Genomic DNA, 22422 nt, shown 5'->3' on the forward strand with positions numbered 1-22422 from the left:
AATTTATGTGCTATGACTTCCTTTTTTAAGAAGCAGAGAATTTCAAAGTTCATAAAATGCAAATTTTTCCTGATATTTTGATGTTTTTCACAAAAAAAGTGACCAAATTTTGCCACTAACATAAAGTGCCATATGTGATGAAAAAACAATCTCAGAATCGCTAGCATACGTTAAAGCATCACTGAGCTATAAGCGCATAAATTGAGACAGGTCAGATTTTAAAAAATTAGCCTGGTCATTAAGGCCAAAACAGGCTTTAGAGGCAAGGGGTTAAAGACAGAGTATGAGTGAAGGAGAAGGCGCACCGAGTATTGGTGTAATGCTTTGGCAGTTAACAGATCAGTGGCCACTTTAGTGAGGGCAGTTTTGGTGGAGTGGGAAGCCAGGCTGTAGGTCTGCAATGTTTAGCAAAGGGAACATTTCTTCATGGACAAGATGTGGTGGATGATGTCAAGCCCCTGCATTACATAAAGAGTACTATTCCTATTTCATTCAAAACTAAAGTACAGTGTGCTATATGTGTAAAATAATAAACTAAGGCACACCTACTTCTTGCAGTGAAGAAACAGCAGAAGTCCAGTAACTCTGCCAAGTTCAAATCTGAAACGTTTTTATTATATGAACACAATCCGCAAGATGAAGCCATGTGAAACATGTTGGCTTAACCTCTTAAGGACGCATGACGTACCCGTACGCCATGCGTCCGCAAGGGGTGTTCAGAGCGGGGCCACGCGGCGACCCCGCTCTGAACTGCCGCGATCCCGAGTGCCTCGTGTAGCCCGGGACCGCGGCTATTAGCAGGCTCGGTCTGATCGCCTTGCCCGCTAATCAGATGCAGCTGTCACAGTTGACTGCTGCATCCAATTATCTTCTGCAGCTCTTCCCTGGTGTCCCCCCATGGGGGCTTCTAAAAAAAAAAAAGAAAATTGTTTTTATTAGTAAAAAGCCCCCTCCCCTAATAAAAGTTTGAATCACCCCCCTTTTCCCATGTTTTAAATAAAAGTAAATAAATAAATAAATAAACATGTTTGGTATCGCCACGTGCGTAATCGCCCGATTAATCACATTCCTGATCTCGCATTTAAGCGCAAAAAAATCCCAAAGTGCAAAATTGCGCATTTTTGGTCGCATCAAATCCAGAAAATTTTTTTATAAAAAGTGATCAAAAAATCGTATATGCGCAATCAAGGTACCAATAGAAAGAACACCTCATGGCGCAAAAAATGACACCCCATAGACCAAAGGATAAGTATGGGAATGGAGCGATTTTAAGGAACATATATTTGTTAACAATGGTTTGAATTTTTTACAAGTCATCAGATAAAAGAAAAGTTATACATGTTATATATCGTTGTAATCGTAACGACTTGAGGAACATACATAAGTCAGTTTTACCCCAGGGCGAATGGCGTAAAAACAAATACCCCCCAAATAAAAGAAATGCGTTTTTTTTTTGTTCAATTTCACCACACATTGAATTTTTTCCTGGTTTCGCAGTGTACTTTATGCAAAAATTCAGCCTGTCATTGCAAAGTACAATTAGTGACGCAAAAAAATAAGGGCTTATGTGGGTTTCTAGGTGGAAAAATGCAAGTGCTATGGCCTTTTAAACACAAGGAGGAAAAAACGAAAAAGCAAAAATGAAACTTGGCTCCGTCCTTAAGAGGTTAAAGGGGAACTCCGGATAAGAAAAACTTGTTTTCTATTAAAAGTACATTAAAAGTTAAATATATGTGTCTATACAATGTATTACCGTATCTGTACGGTTCTGCCACACTGGTAGCTGATAGAAATAGGAAGTGAAGAATAATGGCATCTGTGCAAATCACATTGTCTCCTGCGCCTTCTGCTCTCCCCCCTTAGGAGACAAATCTTCCATGTCTCTGTCTCACATTGTGTGTGTTTGCTGGAATCAGGCTGATGATGCAGACAGGGGGCAGGGCGTGATGTCCCAGGAGGCTTGGCTGGATCCCCCATTCCCCTGAGTGATTCACCATCTCTGACCAGCCAGAAGCAGGTGTTGCACTGATTTCTCTGTGCACTGAACTTAGGGCTGTGTTCACACAAGTTGGAGTGTCATTGCAGTACTGCAGCGTATTCACAGAAAAATGATGCAGTAACACAAGTAAATGATGCTAAACGGCAGAGAAGATCAGAGCCTTATTGTGGGGCTCAACTTCAAAGAAAACAGATGCTTGATCATAATAAGTGCGTGGAAATGAAAAGAAAAAAAAAAATTCAAAAAGTTCTTTACTTTATTCCAATATCAGCATTACAGGTAGAGAATACAGCGTGCTGTGTGGTGTTACAGGTAGAGAATACAGCGTGCTGTGTGGTGTTACAGGTAGAGAATACAGCGTGGTGTGTGGTGTTACAGGTAGAGAATACAGCGTGCTGTGTGGTGGTTCAGGTAGAGAATACAGCGTGATGTGTGGTGTTACAGGTAGAGAATACAGCGTGCTGTGTGGTGTTACAGGAAGAGAATACAGCGTGCTGTGTGGTGTTACAGGTAGAGAATACAGCCTGCTGTGTGGTGTTACGGATAGAGAATACAGCGTGCTGTGTGGGTGGGACCACAAAGAAATCATAAATTACTGCAAATATTTCAGTAACACAATGAAAACTGCATTCTGTGAACACAGCCTAGATGTTCTGCAACAGCTTTGGGCAGGGAATAGGCGGGGTGGAGGACTGTGATGAACAGCTGAAGGAAAGCATTGCATTCTGGAACCTGTAGTACTGTGTACAACTGATAAACCAGAGAGTGCAGAAACACAAAACAGAACAAAACCCCCCCAAACAAATGGATTTTTGGTAGTTTCAAAAATGGAATAGATAAGTAATGCTTTATGCTTCTGCAGAAGTTTCATTTTTTTAACCTCTACCTGGAGTTCCCCTTTAATCTTGTGGACTGTGGGGGAGATTTATCAAACATGGTGTAAAGTGAAACTGGCTCAGTCGCCCCTAGCAACCAATCAGATTCCACCTTTCATTCCTCACAGACACTTTGGAAAAGGTGGAATCCGATTGGTTGCTAGGGGCAACTGAGCCAGTTTCACTTTACACCATGTTTGATAAATCTCTTCCTATGCTTGTATGATAAATACATTTCAGACTGAAACTTCGTTGCTGGACTTTCCATTTGGGCTGCCTCGCCATGCCCGGAGTGAAGGGGTGAGCTGGGATTTGTTCTATTAACTTCTCCTAGTCCTCCCATCTGTCATGCGCTCCCTGCTCAGCTGATGGTGTGAACACACTACAGCCCCTGTGGTTGGCAGTCTTAAAGGGGTTGTCCGGCGAAAAAAAATTATTCACAGAATAACACACATTACAAAGTTATACAACTTTGTAATGTATGTTATGTCTGTGAATGGCCCCCTTCCCCGTGTCCCCCCACCCCCACCCGTGTACCCGGAAGTGTGGTGCGCTATACATTACCTGTCGCGTGCCGACCACGGTCTCCGATCTTCAGCAGTGACGTCTTCTTCGGGAGCTTGGCGGATCTTCCCGAGTGCCGGCCGCCCTCTGCAGCGTCATCCGAAGCTCAGCCGTGATTGGCTGAGCATAACTGTGCTCAGCCAATCGCGGCTGAGCAGCTGATGACGTGGCCGCGTCATCAGCCGCTCAGCCGCGATTGGCTGAGCACAGTTATGCTCAGCCAATCGCGGCTGAGCTTCGGATGACGCTGCAGAGGGTGGCCGGCACTCGGGAAGATCCGCCAAGCTCCCGAAGAAGACGTCACTGCTGACGATCGGAGACCGTGGACGACACGACATGCGGTGAGTATAATGCACCACACTTCCGGGTCTAGCGTGGGTGGGGGGAAACACGGGGAAGGGGGCCATTCACAGACATAACATACATTACAGAGTTGTATAACTTTGTAATGTGTGTTATTCTGTGAATAATTTTTTTTCGCCGGACAACCCCTTTAATGGGTTCACAGAATGCCATTAGGCGGGCTGAGAAAAGCACCATAAGGGGAGGTAAAGAGGGGCCCCTGGAGGGGCAGAGTGTCAGTGCTGGACTGAGGAGGGTGTGCTTTCTTACACGCTAGGTCACCCCTTGTAACACATAGTACAGATGAGCGCATTAGTCAATAGAGTATACCATCAGTATAAAGGCGACCACCAGGAAGCCCACCACTGACTACAAGCAGCGGCCAAGGCAGGAAGCCGGGCATGAGGCCTGTGGGCCTACAATAAGCCACTGCCATTTTCCAGGGCAGATATGAGGACTATGTCAGCATCTGGATATTTGCCCCAGGTGAGGGAAGACACTGCTGCACCTCCTCCTGCAGGGGGCGCTCAGATACGGCCGCACACTGGGAGAGCCGGGAACAGACTGTGTGTATAGATACAAGGCCAAGGTAACCACATTCACCAGGCAAGGTGTGGCAGCGCCTAGTCACACTGCTATACGTGCACGCCACTGGGCACTGGCCGCCCTCCTTCTGCTACATACAAAGGGCACAATGCGCCTATTCTCTACAACGAGACTTTCCTGTAGGGCGACCACACCGAGAACAGCCAGCTCCGCATCTGCCCCTAGGACGATGACGACACCGTCTCCAGACACGTTCCACACACTTTCCGGCACCGCCTCTCTCGTGACGTCACCGCGCCTGGGTGACAGTAAAGTTTGTAGATCTACCGAGACAACCCCGCCCACTTGCTATCTGCAACGCAAGAAGAGGGGCGTGATCACGGTGAGGCTGGAGGGGCGTGTCCTCTTAGAGCAGCAAACTAGGGAGTGTAGTACGACGGTGGCGCTGAGTGAGCGAGCCGGACATGGGGCGGGCGTGGCGACTGAGGGGGCGTGGTTACGCGTTTGGCTGGGAAGGGTGGTAGAGCTGGAGTGCTGCTCTGGCGCCGGTGTCAGTTATCTCTGTGGGTCGTTGTACGGAGCAGCCGAGCTCTAGGAGCGGTGGGAGTCACCCGGGTAGAGCCGGAGAGAGGGCCACTCCATGTACTGAAGCCTCTGTCGTTCCCTCGTCTGAACAGTCCTTTAGTCTCCTGCTCTGCCGCGTCCATGTCGTGTGCGGTGACACATTACTGACACTCGTCGCTGAGCACCCTGCCCCGACTGCCCCAGCCGCGATACACAGAAACATCTAGTCGGTGTGCTCGCCCCGGTTATGGCCGTCCTGGATCTGGCCCTACAAGGTCTCGCCATCTTCGGCGTCATCCTTTTCGTTGTGCTCTGGTTCATGCATTTCTTATCCATCATCTACACGTAAGTAACGTTATGTATGTGTCTATGTGTACTATGTCTGTATGTATGGTGTATGTATGTATGCTGTATGTATGTATGTATGCTGTGTCTGTGTCCATGTATGTATCTATGTGTGTGTATATGTTTCTGTGTCTATGTATGTGTGTGTGTATGCTGTATCTGTGTGTATGCAGTGTATATGTATGTGTGCTGTATCTGTATATATGCTGTGTATGTAAGCATGTATGGTGTGTGTTTATGTATGTATGTATGTATGTATGGTGTGTCTTTCCATGTATGTATGTGTATATCTATTGTGTCCATGTATGTATGTGTATATCTATTCTATTCTGTGTCCATGTATGTATGGGTATATCTATTCTGTGTCCATGTATGTATGTATGTATGGGTATATCTATTCTGTGTCCATGTATGTATGTATGTATGGGTATATCTATTCTGTGTCCATGTATGTATGTATGTATGGGTATATCTATTCTGTGTCCATGTATGTATGGGTATATCTATTCTGTGTCCATGTATGTATGGGTATATCTATTCTGTGTGTATGTATGTATGGGTATATCTATTCTGTGTCCATGTATGTATGTGTATATCTATTCTATTCTGTGTCCATGTATGTATGGGTATATCTATTCTATTCTGTGTCCATGTATGTATGGGTATATCTATTCTGTGTCCATGTATGTATGGGTATATCTATTGTGTGTCCATGTATGTATGGGTATATCTATTGTGTGTCCATGTATGTATGGGTATATCTATTGTGTGTCCATGTATGTATGGGTATATCTATTGTGTGTCCATGTATGTATGGGTATATCTATTGTGTGTCCATGTATGTATGGGTATATCTATTGTGTGTCCATGTATGTATGGGTATATCTATTGTGTGTCCATGTATGTATGGGTATATCTATTGTGTGTCCATGTATGTATGGGTATATCTATTGTGTGTCCATGTATGTATGGGTATATCTATTGTGTGTCCATGTATGTATGGGTATATCTATTCTGTGTCCATGTATGTATGTGTGCTGTGTGTTTATATATGCTGTGTATATGTGCTGTGTTCCCAGGCTTCACCACCCTCTTATAGTGGGCTCCTGTCAGCTCTGTATACCACTCACACACCTACATGTATGCTCTCAGGTAGCCCCAGTCACATGTACAGGAAGACCCCCCCCCCCCTTCCTAGTGTCACATATAAATCCCCTGTGTGTGGCAACAGATCTGCTATGTGGGGCTCCCTGATGGAGACATAGGGAAGGGGTCCTCGCCCAAACTCTTTCTAGACACATGACAACCGCCTGTGTGGGCGCAGGTGCTCGGCCCTGGGAAGGTGGGCTCCTCTGGATGGTATGGATTATTTTAGTATGGCAGCAGGAGGAAGACGCTGCTTCCAGGAATGGGGAGGGAGCCTTTTCTTGCTGTCATGCTGCTGCTATTGACATTTCAAGTGTCTGCTCAAGCACTTTCCAAGCAGGAACATCTAGGCCTTTTTTACTCAGCTTTAGATTTCCATTTATAGTATGTGTGTGTGATATATATATATATATATATATATATATATATATATATATATATATATATATATATATATATATATATATATATATGTGTCTTTTATTTAAATGGATGGTTCCACATTTGGAGACATTGTTAATGCCAAGTTTCTGTTCTTATACTTGCCCTTGATCTCTAACCACTAGGCCCTGTATCATCTGATAGGTGTACTATTGTATGTACATTGCCCCCCTGGAGTCTATTCTGTGCTCTGCCCATACCCATCACCTGCAGGGACTATAACCTCTATGACACATATGTAACAGACTGTAGAAGAATAGTGACATGGTGTTTGGTGCAGTGTATACTGGTGGGACTTTGATTTAATGTCCAGTAAAGTGCTGAGTGCCCCGGTCGGTTCCTAATTGTCTCCTTAGATAACTCACCATTAACCTGTGGTCTTTGCACATTGAACCAGCAATTGTTGCTTCAATAAGATTATTAAACTTTGTGCTGTATCAACAGATCATGTGATGTGGCTTGGCAGAGGCTGGCACTGGCCGGGCACCAGTGTGTGACCTGGGTATACCTCTTGGGTCTTTTGTGTATATGCCTATAGTCTTCTGTATTAGAGGTGCTCTTCAGGTCACTCCTCAGTGTGACGGGCTCAGTCCCTCAGGCAGTTTTCCTTCCACTTGCTGTCAGCATCATTTCTCGGTGTTTGCACACACACATAGTTCATATGTTTAACACAGTTGCCCCATGGTTCTGCCAGTGGTGGCAATGATGTTGTGTATTACTAAAATGCAGCTGTTTTGTGCTTCTTTGAAAGCTGGGTAGTTATTGATATGGTTGCCTACAATCACTGCATCCAGCTATACGGAGCCTGGAGAATATTGGATGCATCTGTGTGTCACTGTGCAGATGTGGCATTCATAGCATTCTTGGGTGTCACTCGGCTTTCCTCAAACCGGAAAGGTTTGGCTAGATCTTCTTAACAACCTAATAGAGAAGAACAATGGACTTGTAAGCATACGGGAAAATGTTCACATGACCGTCAGGACAGATACAGTATTGTCATACATGTTATGTGATCCAGGAGGATCAGATCTCTGCACAAGTGGGAGAGGAAATTTTCCCCTGTAGTTTCTTATTGTTTCCTTTTACCTTGTGTAAGATGTGATCTTCCCTGTGATGAAAGATGTAGAGTAAGAGTGGATAGTGTAGTGAAAGTGGCGCTTTGAAGACGTCATGTGCACCTGCTCCGTTCAGCCCTGTGGACACAGTATAGGTCTCAGGCGTACCATGTCATTGGGACAGGGCCCGGTTACCAAGGTGCCACCCCCTTTATGTGATTCGGCTGGGTGGCTCCAGTGGCGATGTCCTTGGATACTGCTGACAGCTGTGCTGGGAAGGCTTCCACCTGTACAGGGAGGGCAGAGGCCACAGCTGTGCGGGTCGCCCGGGACCTGACACCATCTCATGGGATCAGCAGCACAGTTAATGGGATTATCCATGTCACTTTGCTATTCTGGCTGACAATCTCCGAGACAGGTTTCCGCTCTAGTATTCTAAGAGCTTTTATTTCATTCTTCACTACTTGTCTTAGCATCTTTTTCCATGCAAAGCTTTTCCTCTACACACAGTCTTTTAGAAGGTTTTCATGCGTCTGTCTGCAGTAGTTGGTGAAGGGGAGATTAACATGTGGGAGATTTGTTGCAGAAATATTCCATTCATCTTAATGTGGCTTGCAGAAATCCATCAGCTTGTGCAGAAACCACCCCATTCAGATAAAATGAGTGGATTTTTCAGTCACTGAAACAATGTGAGGACGTCATAAGATCAGTGTTCTGTTTGAGCAATGTGGTTACTCAGTGTAAAAATGCTCGCACTCAACCCTTAAAGCGATTCTGTAGCCACAATCTGACCCCCCTCCCCCCAAACCACTTGTACCTTCAGATAGCTGCTTTTAATCCAAGACCTGTCCTGGGGTCCGTTCGGCAGGGGATGCAGTTATTGTCAAAAAACAACTTTTAATCCTGCAGCACTGTGTCTTAACGGCCGGGGCTTACATTTGTATATGCATTAGGCTGGCACACCCTCTTCTCCCCACCTTCCTCATCATTAGGACTGCTCCAGGTAGATTGTCTCCTATTCATCAGTTGTGTGTATAATGAACATGGATCGTTAATACACCTTTGCAAAGCTCAAACAGCAGTAAATGTTCCTGGGTTATTCCCGATGATGAGGAGGGTGGGGAGGAAGGACGGAGAGGTGGTGCCAGCCTAATGCATATACAAATGTAAGCCCCGTCCCTTAGATACAGCGCTGCCGGATTAAAAGTTGTTTTTATTACAATAACTGCATCCCCTACCGAACGGACCCCAGGACAGATCTTGGATTAAAAGCAGCTATCTGAAGGTACAAGTCGTTTGGGGGGGGGGGGGGCAGATTGTTGGTACAGAGTCGCTTTAACTTGCTGAGCTCTCCCATTAGTGATCAAGCAGAGCATTTATGAAACATATTGCCTGATCATTAAGCGGTGTGGCTGTACATCTACAGCTCTACAGTCCCCTTTATCCTCTCCATGCACCCATTTCTATGATCATTGTGTAAAGATGTCAGAAAAATAATTACAGTCCAGACATTTCTGGAGTTGTGAATATGTCCCTGGACTAAGGCCTCATTCACACATCTATAGTGCAGCCCGCTTATGCACTATGAATGTGAACCAGTAGTGCTCACTGCTTTACAGATCTGTACAGCAAATCCTGGGCCGCACTTCGGCACTACAACATGTGGCTCGCAGCCCCATACACACGTACAAATGTGTGAACAAGGCCATTGAAAAACATTGGTCCTATGTTCTGTCCGCAACTGCGGACAGAACTACAGGCATGTGAATATGGCCTGAGGCCTTATTCACACGTCTGCAAAATTTGTCTGTAATTGCAGTCCGCAGTTACGGACAAATTTAGAGCCCATAGGTTTCTAGGTGCCTATTCACACAGCCACAATTTTGGAGGGGGTCATTTTCTATAATATAGTAGTCCATGCAGCTGTGAACAGTACTACGGACATGTAAAAATAGCCTTAGGGCTCAGCCACACTAGCGTTTTTCTTTGTTTCTAACGGATCTGTCTATATTAATTAAACGGATGAGCATAAACTGATCAGCAGACTGATGCAAACTGATTGCAAAATGTTCATCTTTTTTTAATGGTCCGTTTGTATTTTGGCTTTAAAAAACTGACTTTTGTACATCAGTTTGCATCAGTCAGCATCTGTTTTCTATCCGTTTATTTTTCTTCTTTGGTTTCTTGCTGCTTCTGCGCATGCTCAGTGCAAAAACGGATGAAAAAAACGGATGTGAACCTTCCGTTTTAGATCCGTCCTCATTGACTACAATGTAAAAAAAAAACGGAAGTGCACTTTCCGTTCGTGATCCGTTTTTTTAAGCGGAAAGAAAAATACTGCAAACACTATTTTTTTCTTCCGTTCAAAAAAACGGATCTTGAACGGATTGCATGCAAACGGAGCACACTAAATATCATGGGAGTCTATGGGGATTTTAACGGATCCGACAGTTTCCGTTTTGCTTACTCCAAAAGGTAGACGGAATGGTACCGGATGGTGCTAATGTGAACGTAGCCTTACTCTTTCTCTGCTCTAGTCGACAGGTATACTTGCATTAACCCCATTCTCTGCCCTAAACCAGCAAAGATGTTGGTGTTAACTACTGTACTGCACTAGATCACCAGCAATTTTAATATTAACTGTTAGGGCCCTATTACACCAACAGATATCTAACCTATTATCTGGCAGATTTTTACAGCCAAAGCCAGGAATGGATTTGAAAAGAGGAGAAATCTAAGGGCCCTATTACACCAACAGATTATCTGACAGATTTTTTTTTTAAGCCTAAGCCAGGAACAGACTAAACAGAGAACGGGTAATAAAGGAAAGACTGAGATTTCTCCTCTTTTCAAATACATTCCTGGCTTTAGCTTACAAAAATCTGTCAGATAATCTGTTGGTGTAATAGGGCCTTTAGTCATTCCTTTTATCACCTGTTGTCTGTTTATAGTCTGTTCCTGGCTTTGGTTGCAAAAACCTGTCAGATGTCTGTTGGTGTAATAGGGCGCTAACTGGCCTTTTACACACACAGGTATCTGACAGATTTTTGAAGCCAAAGACAGGAATGGATTTGAAAAGAAGAGAAATGTTTTTCTGTCTATTGCCTGTTCCCGAGTTTGGCTTAAAAAAATAAGTGAGATATCCGTGCGTGTAAAAGGACCCTTATTCTATCCTAGTTTACCATGCATACTGACAATCACCCCATTCACTGGCTTAGATGACCAGGGGAACTGCCATTAACCTTTTATATGCCCTAAATCACAAACAGTCTGACATTCCCTACTCCTATCCTAGACCCCTGAGAAGGCAGACATTAACCCTTTCCCTGCCCTGGACCTCCAGTTATGCTGTCACTAATATCTTCACTACTCCAGATTACCAGGGAAGCTGACATTACCTCCATAGCTGCCCTAGATCACCAGGGATAGAATCACCAATTGAAATTCATGTTCTAATAACACTGTAAGGGTGCCTTTACACAGAGACTTATCTGACAGATTTTTGAAGCCAAAGCCAGGAATGTATTTAAAAAGAGGAGAAATCTGTCTTTCCTTTATGAACTGTTCTCTGTGTATAGTCTGTTCCTGGCTTTGGTTTCAATAATCTGTCTGTGTAAATACACGATTAGATAGCTGTTAGGTTAGGTTATGGTACCTTTCAGTCTGTCATTCCAGAATGTAGAAAAATGCTTTTATAATTTGGTAAGAAGAGTCCTAGAGGCTTTCCTAGGCTCCTGAAGTGCAGGAAGCTGTAACACCATCCAGCCATTTAGGAGCTTGGAAAAGGCTCTTTGACTCCATGTACCAGAGAATAAAAGCATTTCTGTACATTATGGAAGCACCGCTGAATATATGTAAGGTATCATGTATCTCTTTGACCCAACAACAGCTACATTGTTAGCAGTTTGGAACACGAATTACAGCTGACAGATTCTCTTCAAAGGGGACCTGTCATTCCGGCTGCCGGGGTGAAGCTCGCCCTCTCGAAGTCCCGGTCCTGGACCCCGTCCTGCCGCCGAGAAATCCCCGCTGGAACCGTGCACGCGCTCACCAGAGATGGGTCTGACACCCATAGAGAATGACTGGAGCATTTCTTGGTGGCTGGACGGGGTCCGGGACTTCGAGGAGGGGGTGAGTATAAGGGGCTCCACCCCGGCAGCCGGGGTGACAGGTCCCCTTTAACTATGTCTTCTGATTATCAATAAGGAGCATTGCTAGAACACACAGGGAGATGTGAAGCTGATAGCAGTAGATTATAAAGTCCACAAAAGATGCCATCAGCCTAGGATCAAGGCTGATCACTGTCACTGTTACATGATGGTTATTCGTTGATGGAGCATTTTTAGCAACACTGATAATTGGCCCGTGTAAAAGGGCCTTTACACTTGCATATCATGGATCCCACTTACTGGCATCTGCCATACTTGGGGTACTGAAGTAGAAAGACATATACTGTGCGGTATATGTCCCTCTTACTGCGCCAGCTAAATGAAATGGCAATACATGAAATACAACTGACTATGGTGCAAACATCTTGAACAGAGGCCAAAATTACATACTTTTTGCCTCCATCAGGTATATGAGGGATCTGTTTAACATATGGGTTAGGACCTGTCCGTGAAGCCTAATGCAGTGTGAGGGGAGCCTAACACTTCTCTTCACACTAGGCAAAGTGAGAGTGACCACTTAATTTTTTTTTTTCTATAGGCCACCGATGATACAGACATTAACCTCTTCACTGCCCTAATTCTGTACCCTAGATACCATTTTACTTTCTCACATCAAGTGACCTGGCAACTCCAGAACTCCCTAAGGCGGCATCCTACTTTTGCAGCCGTGGGGAATCTTTGCTTTTGGGTACAAACACACAGGATGTAAATGCAGTGAAACTCGCTGCGTATCCTGTCCCTGTGTTGTCAATGGCAGGCAAAATCGCAGCAGGGATGTTTGTCCCTGCTGCGAGTTTGTCTGCAGCCCGCCCCTTTTGACCCCCCGGCCGCCGGAGCGTATACTTTACCTGGTCCCGGCTCCGGCGGTTCCCGGTGTCTTCAGCAAGCCGGAGCGGGGCCAGGTAAAGTATATGCTCCAGCCAGCCGCCTCCTTAACACATCCGGCAGCCCTGATCGTCCCCACAGCCGCCCGATCAACAACCCCACCCCCCGTAGCCCAGATCGCCCGATCCTCCCCACGCCTGCCCGATGGGGGCTGCCAGGGGGGGGGTGCGATCGGGGCTGTAGGATGAGTTAAGGAGGATGCGGGCGGCTGGCTGGAGCATATACTTTACCTGGTCCCCGCTCCGGCTTGCTGAAGACATCGGGAGCCGGGATCAGGTAAAGTAAAGATTTTGTCTGCCATTGACTACACAGAGACGGGATACGCAGCTGCGTTTACGTCCTGTGTGTTTGTACCCTTAGGGTTCAAATAATGTTGCCAAACCTGAACATTTTTACATATCCCCTCAACACTACTTTCCAGCCATTGGCTGCTGGTTGTAGTTCTCTAGGATTCTAAAGATGCCTTTGCACAGAGTTTTATCTGACAGATGTTTGCCAAAGCCAGGAATGAATTTGAAAAGAGGAGAAATCTCAGTCTTTCCTTTATCACCTGTTCTCTGTTTATAGTCTGTTCCTGGCTTTGGCTTCAAAAATCTGTAAGATAAATCTCTGTCTAAACAGGCCGTAAGTGTTAGAGATTTCAGAACTAGTCCGGACAGAGTAAGGTATGGGCTGACTGCTGTGTCCTTAAGAAGTGCTTTGTTGCGGTTGGTTGGTTTTCCCTTGGTATCAGTTGTCTGATTAATCAGCATCTTGCATGCACCAACACACATGAGTTTTGTAGAGTACAGATTGCTGTGCCCGCTGTGGATAAAAGCTGCCATGTAAGCATGGGAATGTTTTTGCCAAGTCGTAATTCTCAGTCATGCAATTGAGCACCGCATTATGCTTAGAATCTTGGTTAAAATGTTCTTGGTAAAATGTTACGTTCTATTTCTACACATGGCTTCTTTACTATTCGCCTGTAACTACTATCCTGCCCCTGTAGGCCTCAAGCAAACACACAAAAAAATACTGCAGTACCCTGCAAACACGAAGACGTGAAGATTAGATATGTGAATTATTTCAGTCTGCATTACTTCTATATTTGCTGTATGTGTAAAATTGAGGTTCTTGGCTTGTTACCCGTCTACAAGTGACATCATCAGATGCAACCAATGACAAGTCAGCCTTTTATTTTAAAGCATCGCAGTCATCTTTTACATGTCAAAAGTTTTGATCATTAGGGGTTTGGGTGTTTACACCCAACTGATCGTTGACCTAGCTGCAAAAAGCATGCACTTCACTTCCTGGTGTGCCCCTCTGTCCACCTAAGTGCAGTCTATATAAAGTCATTGGTGGGGGTCTGAACACCCAAATTAATGCAACATCAAGTAATTTTTTAAAAGTGACAGTAGTTTTTTTTTTTTTATAAAGTAGGCCTTGTTCCCACAAAGTGGTTTGTAAGCTTAAACTTGTGTAATAGATAAAAAAAGGTTCAATTCTCCCATCAGGCTCTGTGATATGTAAGTAACAGCAGATTTTTTGTGACCTGGTGTTGCGGACATTGAGGCGCTGAAGTTTTACGATTTATCACTTGTTGACATCTATTGCAATAAGTCTTGTTCTGCCAGGCAATAAAATACTGCACACAACTGCTTTTTGTTGGTCTCAGCAAGTCATCTGTGTGCTGGATTAGACCCTACCGAAAAGTGTGAACATCCTACGAGAGTATCGAGACTGGTTTACACAGTGCAGTGTGATTGTGTAAGTTTAGCTCCTGTTCACATTATATTTTTAGATGAAGTTTAGAGTACTGAGTGGGAAATTCTCTTGTAGAGAAGCAGGGATGGATGCTTAAAAGTGGTATGTCACCAATAGTATGGTATAAATATTGTATAGCTCATGACATGCATTTGATTTGATGCTATACAGTGGTCACCCAGAGGCATTTTTTTCATACAATGCACTTTTCTATAGAAGCAGTTCTAAGGGAATTCTGTTAGGGCTGTTTCTTTAACTATGAAGGACCTTCTTGTTGTAGTTTCTGAACTCACATGCTAGAGATTTGTTACAGATACTTAAGTATATAAAAAGTTGTTTTACTTTCCCAGTCCTCGTGATTTATTATCTGTAGAAGTTTTGTGTAACAAATTGGATGTGCTAAGAAAAGCTCCTTACGGAGATTCCAAACTAGAAGATCTCTTTGAAGGAATGTAGAGTCTTGCACTGAACAACCCTCGGGGTCCTGATTTATCACAGAAGTTCCCTGTTGCTTATGGCACTCTTGTAGCAGTCAGTACAGTATGTGTATCCTAAATGAAAGGTTCCCTTTAGGCTGGTTTCACACAAGCGCAATATTTTTGTGTCTGTATTACAACTGCAAGTCCTAGCCCACCCATACATCTAATGGCCTGCACTGACAGCATTGTAGAAAACATAGATTACTGCTATGCTTTCAGTTCTGGTCTGTAGTGCTGCAGTCAGGCAGGGACTTGCAGCCTTAAGGCCCTATTACACGGAACGATTATCGGACGTATTTGGCGGATATTGACCAATAATCTTCCTGTGTAATAGAAGGCAACAGTCAGCCAACATGAACGTGTTGAAAGACAAACGACTGTGATAGCAGCGATCTGCTGCCGTCGCTCCTTGGAACAGGAGTGGCGGCAGCAGACTGCTGCTATCCTCTGTGGGCTGCCGGACAATCTAGCGATCACCCGGGCAGCTCCCTGCGGCCTCCCCTGCCCTTAACCACACGCTGCCGGCACGTGTAATAGGGGCTTAAATACAGACACAAACCAACACTTGTATTATAGCTATCTACATCTGAAAAAAGCCGAAGCTTGCATTAATATGTGGTAGTAAACAGCCTGAGTTGCTAAACATATCCCCTGTATTATCCAGTACCAATACCATTAAGCTACCTGTAACTTACAGACTAAGGGACCATTGACATGGATATTGCAGACGTGTGAATGGCCCATAAGTCTTGTGTGATTGTGATGGTTCTTCCCCTCGTGCCACAGTTTCCTTCACTTGCGTACAGTTTGTCCACTTCCTGACGAGTAAATGTTCTGCTTGCACAGTATCACGCTCCCATGTACAATGATACAATTCAGATACCAAGTGATGATGCACACAGTCAGCTGACTAAAGGAAACAGCCAGTAATGACATCCTCTTGGCTAGGCACCTATGAAAAGCTCATTTTCCCTTTAGGGTATGTGGAAACTCTGTAATAAATTACACAACTAGCAAAATGGATAGCATTTTACTAAACCCACACGCTGTGGAATTCACACGGTGATTTACAACAGAATACGGGTGCTGTGGATTTAGGACACACATGGTCATATTTCTACATGAAAAAAGGCTTTCGCTGGGTGGATGAAGTTTGTAAAATGTCATCTGCCTGCCTGCTAGCTATCAGGAAAGAATTGTGAAAAGACTGTTCCACCCCACATTTTGGAAGTAATATGTAAGTTATACCTTAGAGGACCCATACAGTGGATAGTGAAGTGCCAGTTGGCTAAGATGCATCCAATATGCTCATACATCTAAGAGCTAATTCCAACAATCCGTGAAACCGGAAACCTGCGGACAGGCAATTGCTGTAGTGGACTCTGTCCTCGCCCAACACTATCTATCAGTATTATTCCGGTAGCAAAGAAAGTGTTTGAATCTGTAATGACACAGCAAGGTGGCTGTGTTAAATGAAGCCAGGCAGGGATTGAGTCCACTCCATGCTTTATGCAATGTGGCAATAAGCCCTAACAGTTGTTGGATTGACCTATATGTATGGTGATGACACAATGACATGCCTGATAACTTATTACTATATACCAATAATTTTTACTTATTTTGTTCCCATAGAGCGACAATTCTTCGCTCTGCACTGATGGCCACCCTCATGGGTTATTAAATTGATGTTAGACAAGATATTAGGTGGTTGTGTACCTGCCTGCTACCTTCTCATAAATATTGGGACACCACTCTCCACTGGATAAATATTAATGAGGAGGGGCAGATCAGAGCACTGAGCCCCCAGTGCACCAAAGGGAAGACTATTAAGATTATTAGAACAGAGGAGAGGAGGAATGTTAGATGCATACCTTCATCCTCAGCGCCCTATGTGCTGTGGGAGTGTAACAGCTGATTAGAGTCTTCCAACCTGCTGTTAGTTTCCCTTTAATGATCCTACATGCAGTTGATCTCTGTACATTCTGACCTGGTAGGTATACAGCGAGAAAGAGGTGGATAGCGTGGTTGTGCCACTAAATAACATATATCATTTTCATTGCAGGCAGCGACATCTCAACAAGAAAGCATCCGACAAGCAGCCCTACAGCAAGCTTCCTGGTGTTTCACTTCTTAAACCACTCAAGGGTGTCGATCCTAATCTTATCAACAACCTAGAAACGTTTTTTGAATTGGACTATCCGAAGGTATGTCCACTTGCATTTTATGATAGAATGGCAGACAAAAGCTGGCATAAATATTTTTTTTTTTGTGATTTAGATAAATTGACCCGGATAAGCTCCCAACTATACAGCACAAAATCCTGTGGTATATGGCAGAAACCTATGGCAATGAGTTGCTGATGTATACCACAGCGTGTCCCTGCCATTCCCAACCAATTTGTATGCCAAATGAAGTTCAAAAGTTACTAATATCAGAACTTTTGTAGTTGTATCACAAGAAAATCATATATGCTCCCAAATGTGCCAAATGTAGTCCTTTTAAACTATGTTCAGCACATTTATGTGAATGGATCTGGTGGGAACATGTTGTGGTATATGTTATCAATCCATTCTCCTGGATTTTCACCATATGCCACAAAATTTTCAGCGGTATAGGTGTGAACTTAATACGCATACCTCCATTGTTTGTTACGTAGTTATGTACATAGTACAGTGGGAAAAAAAGACTATCTGTCTAAAAGACTATTGTCTATAAAGCTTAACCAAGGAGGGGATGGTCAAGGGAATGGGGATGGATGATAGGTAGGTTCTGTACATATGCATTTATGTCATTTATGTCTACAAACTTGTCGAAGCCTGTTTTGAAGCCCTCCATGTTTTGCCATTTAGCTTTATTTTCCTTTACTCTTTACTGTTTGAATAGGAGAAATGCGAATATTGATCTTATGCTTTGAAATGTCTGAGGTTTGGGGGGGAAGGGGGTTAGTTTTGTTATCTATGCTGTATATCAGTACCAGGTTTATTTTATATGAAACAATGCTTGCCCTGCCACCATAAATATTCTCGCCACTCCTTAGGCTAACAATACTGCTGCCAGAGTTATAGTTCTGTGCTGCCAAATGTCATTCTAGTTGAATGCAGAGTAATGTCTAGGTTCACACTGCATTTTTGCATGCATTTCATTCTATTTCAGCACATTTAATTTTAACTTACACACTGCACTGGTCTTTGTGTTTGTTAAAAAAAAATGGATCAGGGTTTTTTTTTCTTAATAAGTCAGTAAGTCAATGGAAGACAGACTGTGCAGCATAGCATACATATGCATCCATTTTTGCCATCTGTTTTTTTTTCCCTTTAAACGTATATGTTAAAAATCTGATTTAAGTCACAAAGAAGAAAAGGGCGTATATGTAGGTAGCAGGAAATGACAGTTAAGGCCCTATTCCACGGAACGAATAGCGGCCATATTCAGCCTATAATCGTCCCGTTGAATAGAAGGCAACAATCAGCGGACATTGTTCCTGTCGGCTGATGGTTGCGTCGTTTGTATTTCAAACATGTTGAAAAGCTAACTACTGTAAAAGCAGCGTTATGCTGCTGTCACTCCGTGGAAAAGGAGCAGTAGCAGCAGACCGCCACTATCCTCTATGGGCTGCCCGGACGATCTAGCAATCGCCCAGGCAGCTCTCCGCGGCCCATCCCATCTCCTCACTGTCGGCCCGTGGAGTAGGGCCTTTAGGTATTGCAGTCTGCCGCCTTCTGTTTTTCCAATGCGTTTCCCTTGTACGGTGGTGACAAGTTCCTCAGGGAGTAGGAAGAGAGTTGAAGTAGATTTGTAAGGATAGACCTTAATTATTTTGAAGTTATGGCCATATCCAATAGAGTGCATCGGTTGTCCCAATCTGTAATATATGGGATGGCAGGGTGCAAGATAAGGGTCTCCTAATTTTTGTATTGTATCAAGGTGGCCCAGGTTTCAGATGTGAACTCCTCTGCGTTCTGAGAGGGAGTTAGGTTTAGGAGTGGCTGATGTAGCTGTATGCTGCCGTGTATGCTAATGCTAGGCTTCAGCATCCAGCTCCTGTGGATGTCTTGTCTGCCCATAGTACTTCTCTGAGTTTCGTATTAAGCTGTGGAGTGGTGTCCAGAGCGGGTCTGTGATGGTCCAGCGGATTCAATGATGCCTCGCAGAGGGTACCAGGCTCCGTCCTGGATTATTTAGTACATGACGTTGAGAGCGCGTCCTCGTGTTCTAACCCTGATGATGTCTTAAGGGTTACTCATGACTCCTTAGGGCTGTATCCAGCTTCAGCCACTGGTATTAAAATGCAGAGCGATCAGGTTTGGCCATGCTCGAGTAGTGCTCATATCTAACTTTTTTGCTAAGTGATGGGACCGAACTTTGTAAAGACAGACATCAGTCTGAACGGAGCTGTACTGTAGTGCATTGTAATGGAGCCACATAAGCAACAAGCCAGTATTTTGGTAGGATAGTTGGGGCCCATTAATTGCATTTTGTGTTTCACAGAATTTAGTACCAGAACTATGGATGCATCTTTTTTCCAATAAATGTATTAGAGAAAAGCTCAGATTCATTGTGATGGGCAGTCATACTAGATGATGTCTGCAGTCCTTTCTGGATATGGGGTCCAATGTGTTATTGGTGCTAGGTCTCTTTTTGCATACACAGTATACCATATTGGGTTCTGATTTATTGTAATCTACAGAATATACTATAACTAAAACCCTCTGTGACTCATAAATGCATATCATGTTTGTGGTCATTTAGAATAGAAACATATGTGCAGGAAATGGCTATGGTTAGTTGGAATGTCTGTAGAGGAAAGCTTTTTGCACAGATGCAGAACTATTGTAAAGTACCTTTTATAACAGGGCACATGATCAGTTGTATTTTTATCTGTCTGTACTATTCTCCTGTCATTTGCATCTTCCCATCACACTTTGCTCTGCGGTCATAGCAGCACGTCCTGCTACCTCAATGCTCTTGGTTTACTACACCTCCACTTAGTGCCGGAGAAGTATTGCTTTGCTGAAGCGGCATGTCTTTAAGATGTCTGATAAATAATGAAAGCAAAAGATGCCTACATAGAATACAGGCATACTTATACAGGATATAGGCCAGCTATACTAGGAGCTGTGAGGAGAAAAAAAAATGTCCGGCCCCAGTGAGGCTTGTGCACACTGCAGTGAAGGTTAAATTAAGTAGATAAAGAAAACTTAAATCCCAGCATGTTCCCTCTGAAATAATGTGCTAAACAATTTACAAGTGCATAGCCTTGGGCTGTGTTTCCTTAGGGAGTAGATTCCATTCCAGAAGAAACAAACCACTTGGAAGACCTTTACTTTTCTTGCGGATACCACGTAAGGATGTATGCTAGAGACTGCAAATGGATAGCAGATCAGTCACTAACTTGACTGTGGTGACCATGTCAAGTCCATGAAATGTCTCCTTAAGCTTGCATGCTTGGCCAGGCTGAGCTTGCATGTGTTTTGGATATGGAAAGGGAAAATAAGCTACTGCCAGACACCTTTTGTGGCAGCTTATCTTCCTTTAAAAAACAATTTCCAACTCTGTCACCCGATTCCCATGAAAGCGGCTAATGTGTATGGCCGGCCGGCCACCTTAAAGGGATTATCCTCAGAAAAATAACTAGTCCTTTTAAATCAAGTTGTTGAACATATTTTTTAGGCCTTATTTTTTTTTATTTTTTTTCCTTTCACATAAAGATCAGTAGATACAGTAGAAGATGACCCCAGTATATACATAAGATTGTATCAGACCATTCTCAATAGTTGATGTCTAGAGCTCAGCCTCCTCTCCTTCCTGCAGAGGGACCGCTACCCAAGACGCCTGGCCCAGCTCAGTCCCCTGGCTTTCCTTTCTCCTAGCCCCCCGGTACACCAATGGCGTCACTTTTGCACGCTGGGGGACTGTGCAAGACAGGCTTGTGGGGGCACGTACAGCTTTTTTTTTTTTTTTTGCTTTTTTGCTATCTGGCCCCATGAATTCTAGCTACACCTCTAAGTGTACCTTTTCCTTTTCAAATTTAAGTTAAGGAGTTTCGGATATAACACTGGTCCTTTTTCCTGTCACCTCTATATCTCCTCTGTTGCAGTCTTAAAGCAACATTCATTGCCCTTGCTTTTGTATACAGCCCTTTATGCATGCATTCATGCAGCTAATTGTCTCCTTCTAGCCCATAATCACTTGCAAAGGACATGGCGTGTGAGATGTCCACAATGATGGTGATCACTACTACTAGACCTGTATAAAGTGAAAAAGCCTTATATTCACAGCTATTGCTTTTCTGAAGCTTCTTTTACTGTTCATCTTGCCTTGCAAGCAGTTGTTGTAGTTGGTTCTTCTTTTTCTTTTTTTTTTTTTTATTCGGCTTTGAGGTTTTTTAATACATGAATAATTATTAATTTTTCTTTGCATGTAAGCCATGACGTGTGTAAAAAGGTACAGCCTGTTTAAGCCTTATTTTACAGGTCAGCCTTGCTGAAGACATGAAATCCATAAATCTATAAATGCTGTGGCATAATAAGTTGACTTCATTGATCTCAAGCTAAGGGTGGCACATAGGTGATTGTTGCATGTTGTAGAATTCTTCTCTCCATTGCTGTGGTGTAACAGTTCTCGTTCACAGCTAGTGATGCTAAAGTGTTATCATGTCTGTTTTAAGTTCCGAGAAGTGATGTCTTGGGGTATGATGTTTCCTATATACAGTATGTATAGGCTGACATACAGTGATCTATCACGAGTGTGCTATTGAATAGGGATATACAACTAGACAATAACTTGCAATCTGTCAGTTTGTTGACATTGATCTATGTTCAGCATTGTACAGAAGGTAATCTGATCGCGCCGTTCCATCTGTCAAGAATGGTCTGCAGATAAAGTCATTATCTCCAAGGTTTGATAACCATAGAGACAATGACCATTATCACAGCCAGCATGGGGAAATGTTGCCATGCAATAAGTATAACATATACATTGATCTTTGTTGAGCTAACAGGTTCTCCCTGAGCTTAAGTACAGGTTAAGGAGGTGGTTACTAATACGGCCACACTGTGTGTAATGAAAATAAGGGTGAGCTCACCGGCTTTCAGGTTGATGCGGAGGTAGTGACTTACCCTGACCTCACCTGTAATTTTCACACATCATTCTTATATAGAGTATTTATAGATTGCAGCAGGAAGGGAGGATAACAAGAAGATTACATGCTAGTACTTTGTATCTTTTCCATGACATGGTGCTGCTTTTTTCTAACTCCTATATTAATGT

General features: G+C 43.7%; 1 protein-coding gene across 1 annotated transcript in view; it reads left to right on the forward strand.

Moving 5' to 3' along the window:
• The first annotated feature begins 4813 nt into the window (after window positions 1–4813).
• Window positions 4814–22422, forward strand: part of UGCG (UDP-glucose ceramide glucosyltransferase) — a 33716-nt gene continuing 16107 nt past the window's right edge. Inside the window, exons 1-2 of the mRNA XM_069962140.1 lie at window positions 4814–5235; window positions 17216–17357. Coding sequence (XP_069818241.1) covers window positions 5138–5235; window positions 17216–17357 — 240 coding nt within the window. The 5' untranslated portion in view covers window positions 4814–5137. The remainder of the gene's footprint in view (window positions 5236–17215; window positions 17358–22422) is intronic.

This window comes from Dendropsophus ebraccatus, chromosome 3 (assembly GCF_027789765.1).
Source record: "Dendropsophus ebraccatus isolate aDenEbr1 chromosome 3, aDenEbr1.pat, whole genome shotgun sequence".
In the NCBI taxonomy this organism is placed as follows: Eukaryota; Metazoa; Chordata; class Amphibia; order Anura; family Hylidae; genus Dendropsophus; species Dendropsophus ebraccatus.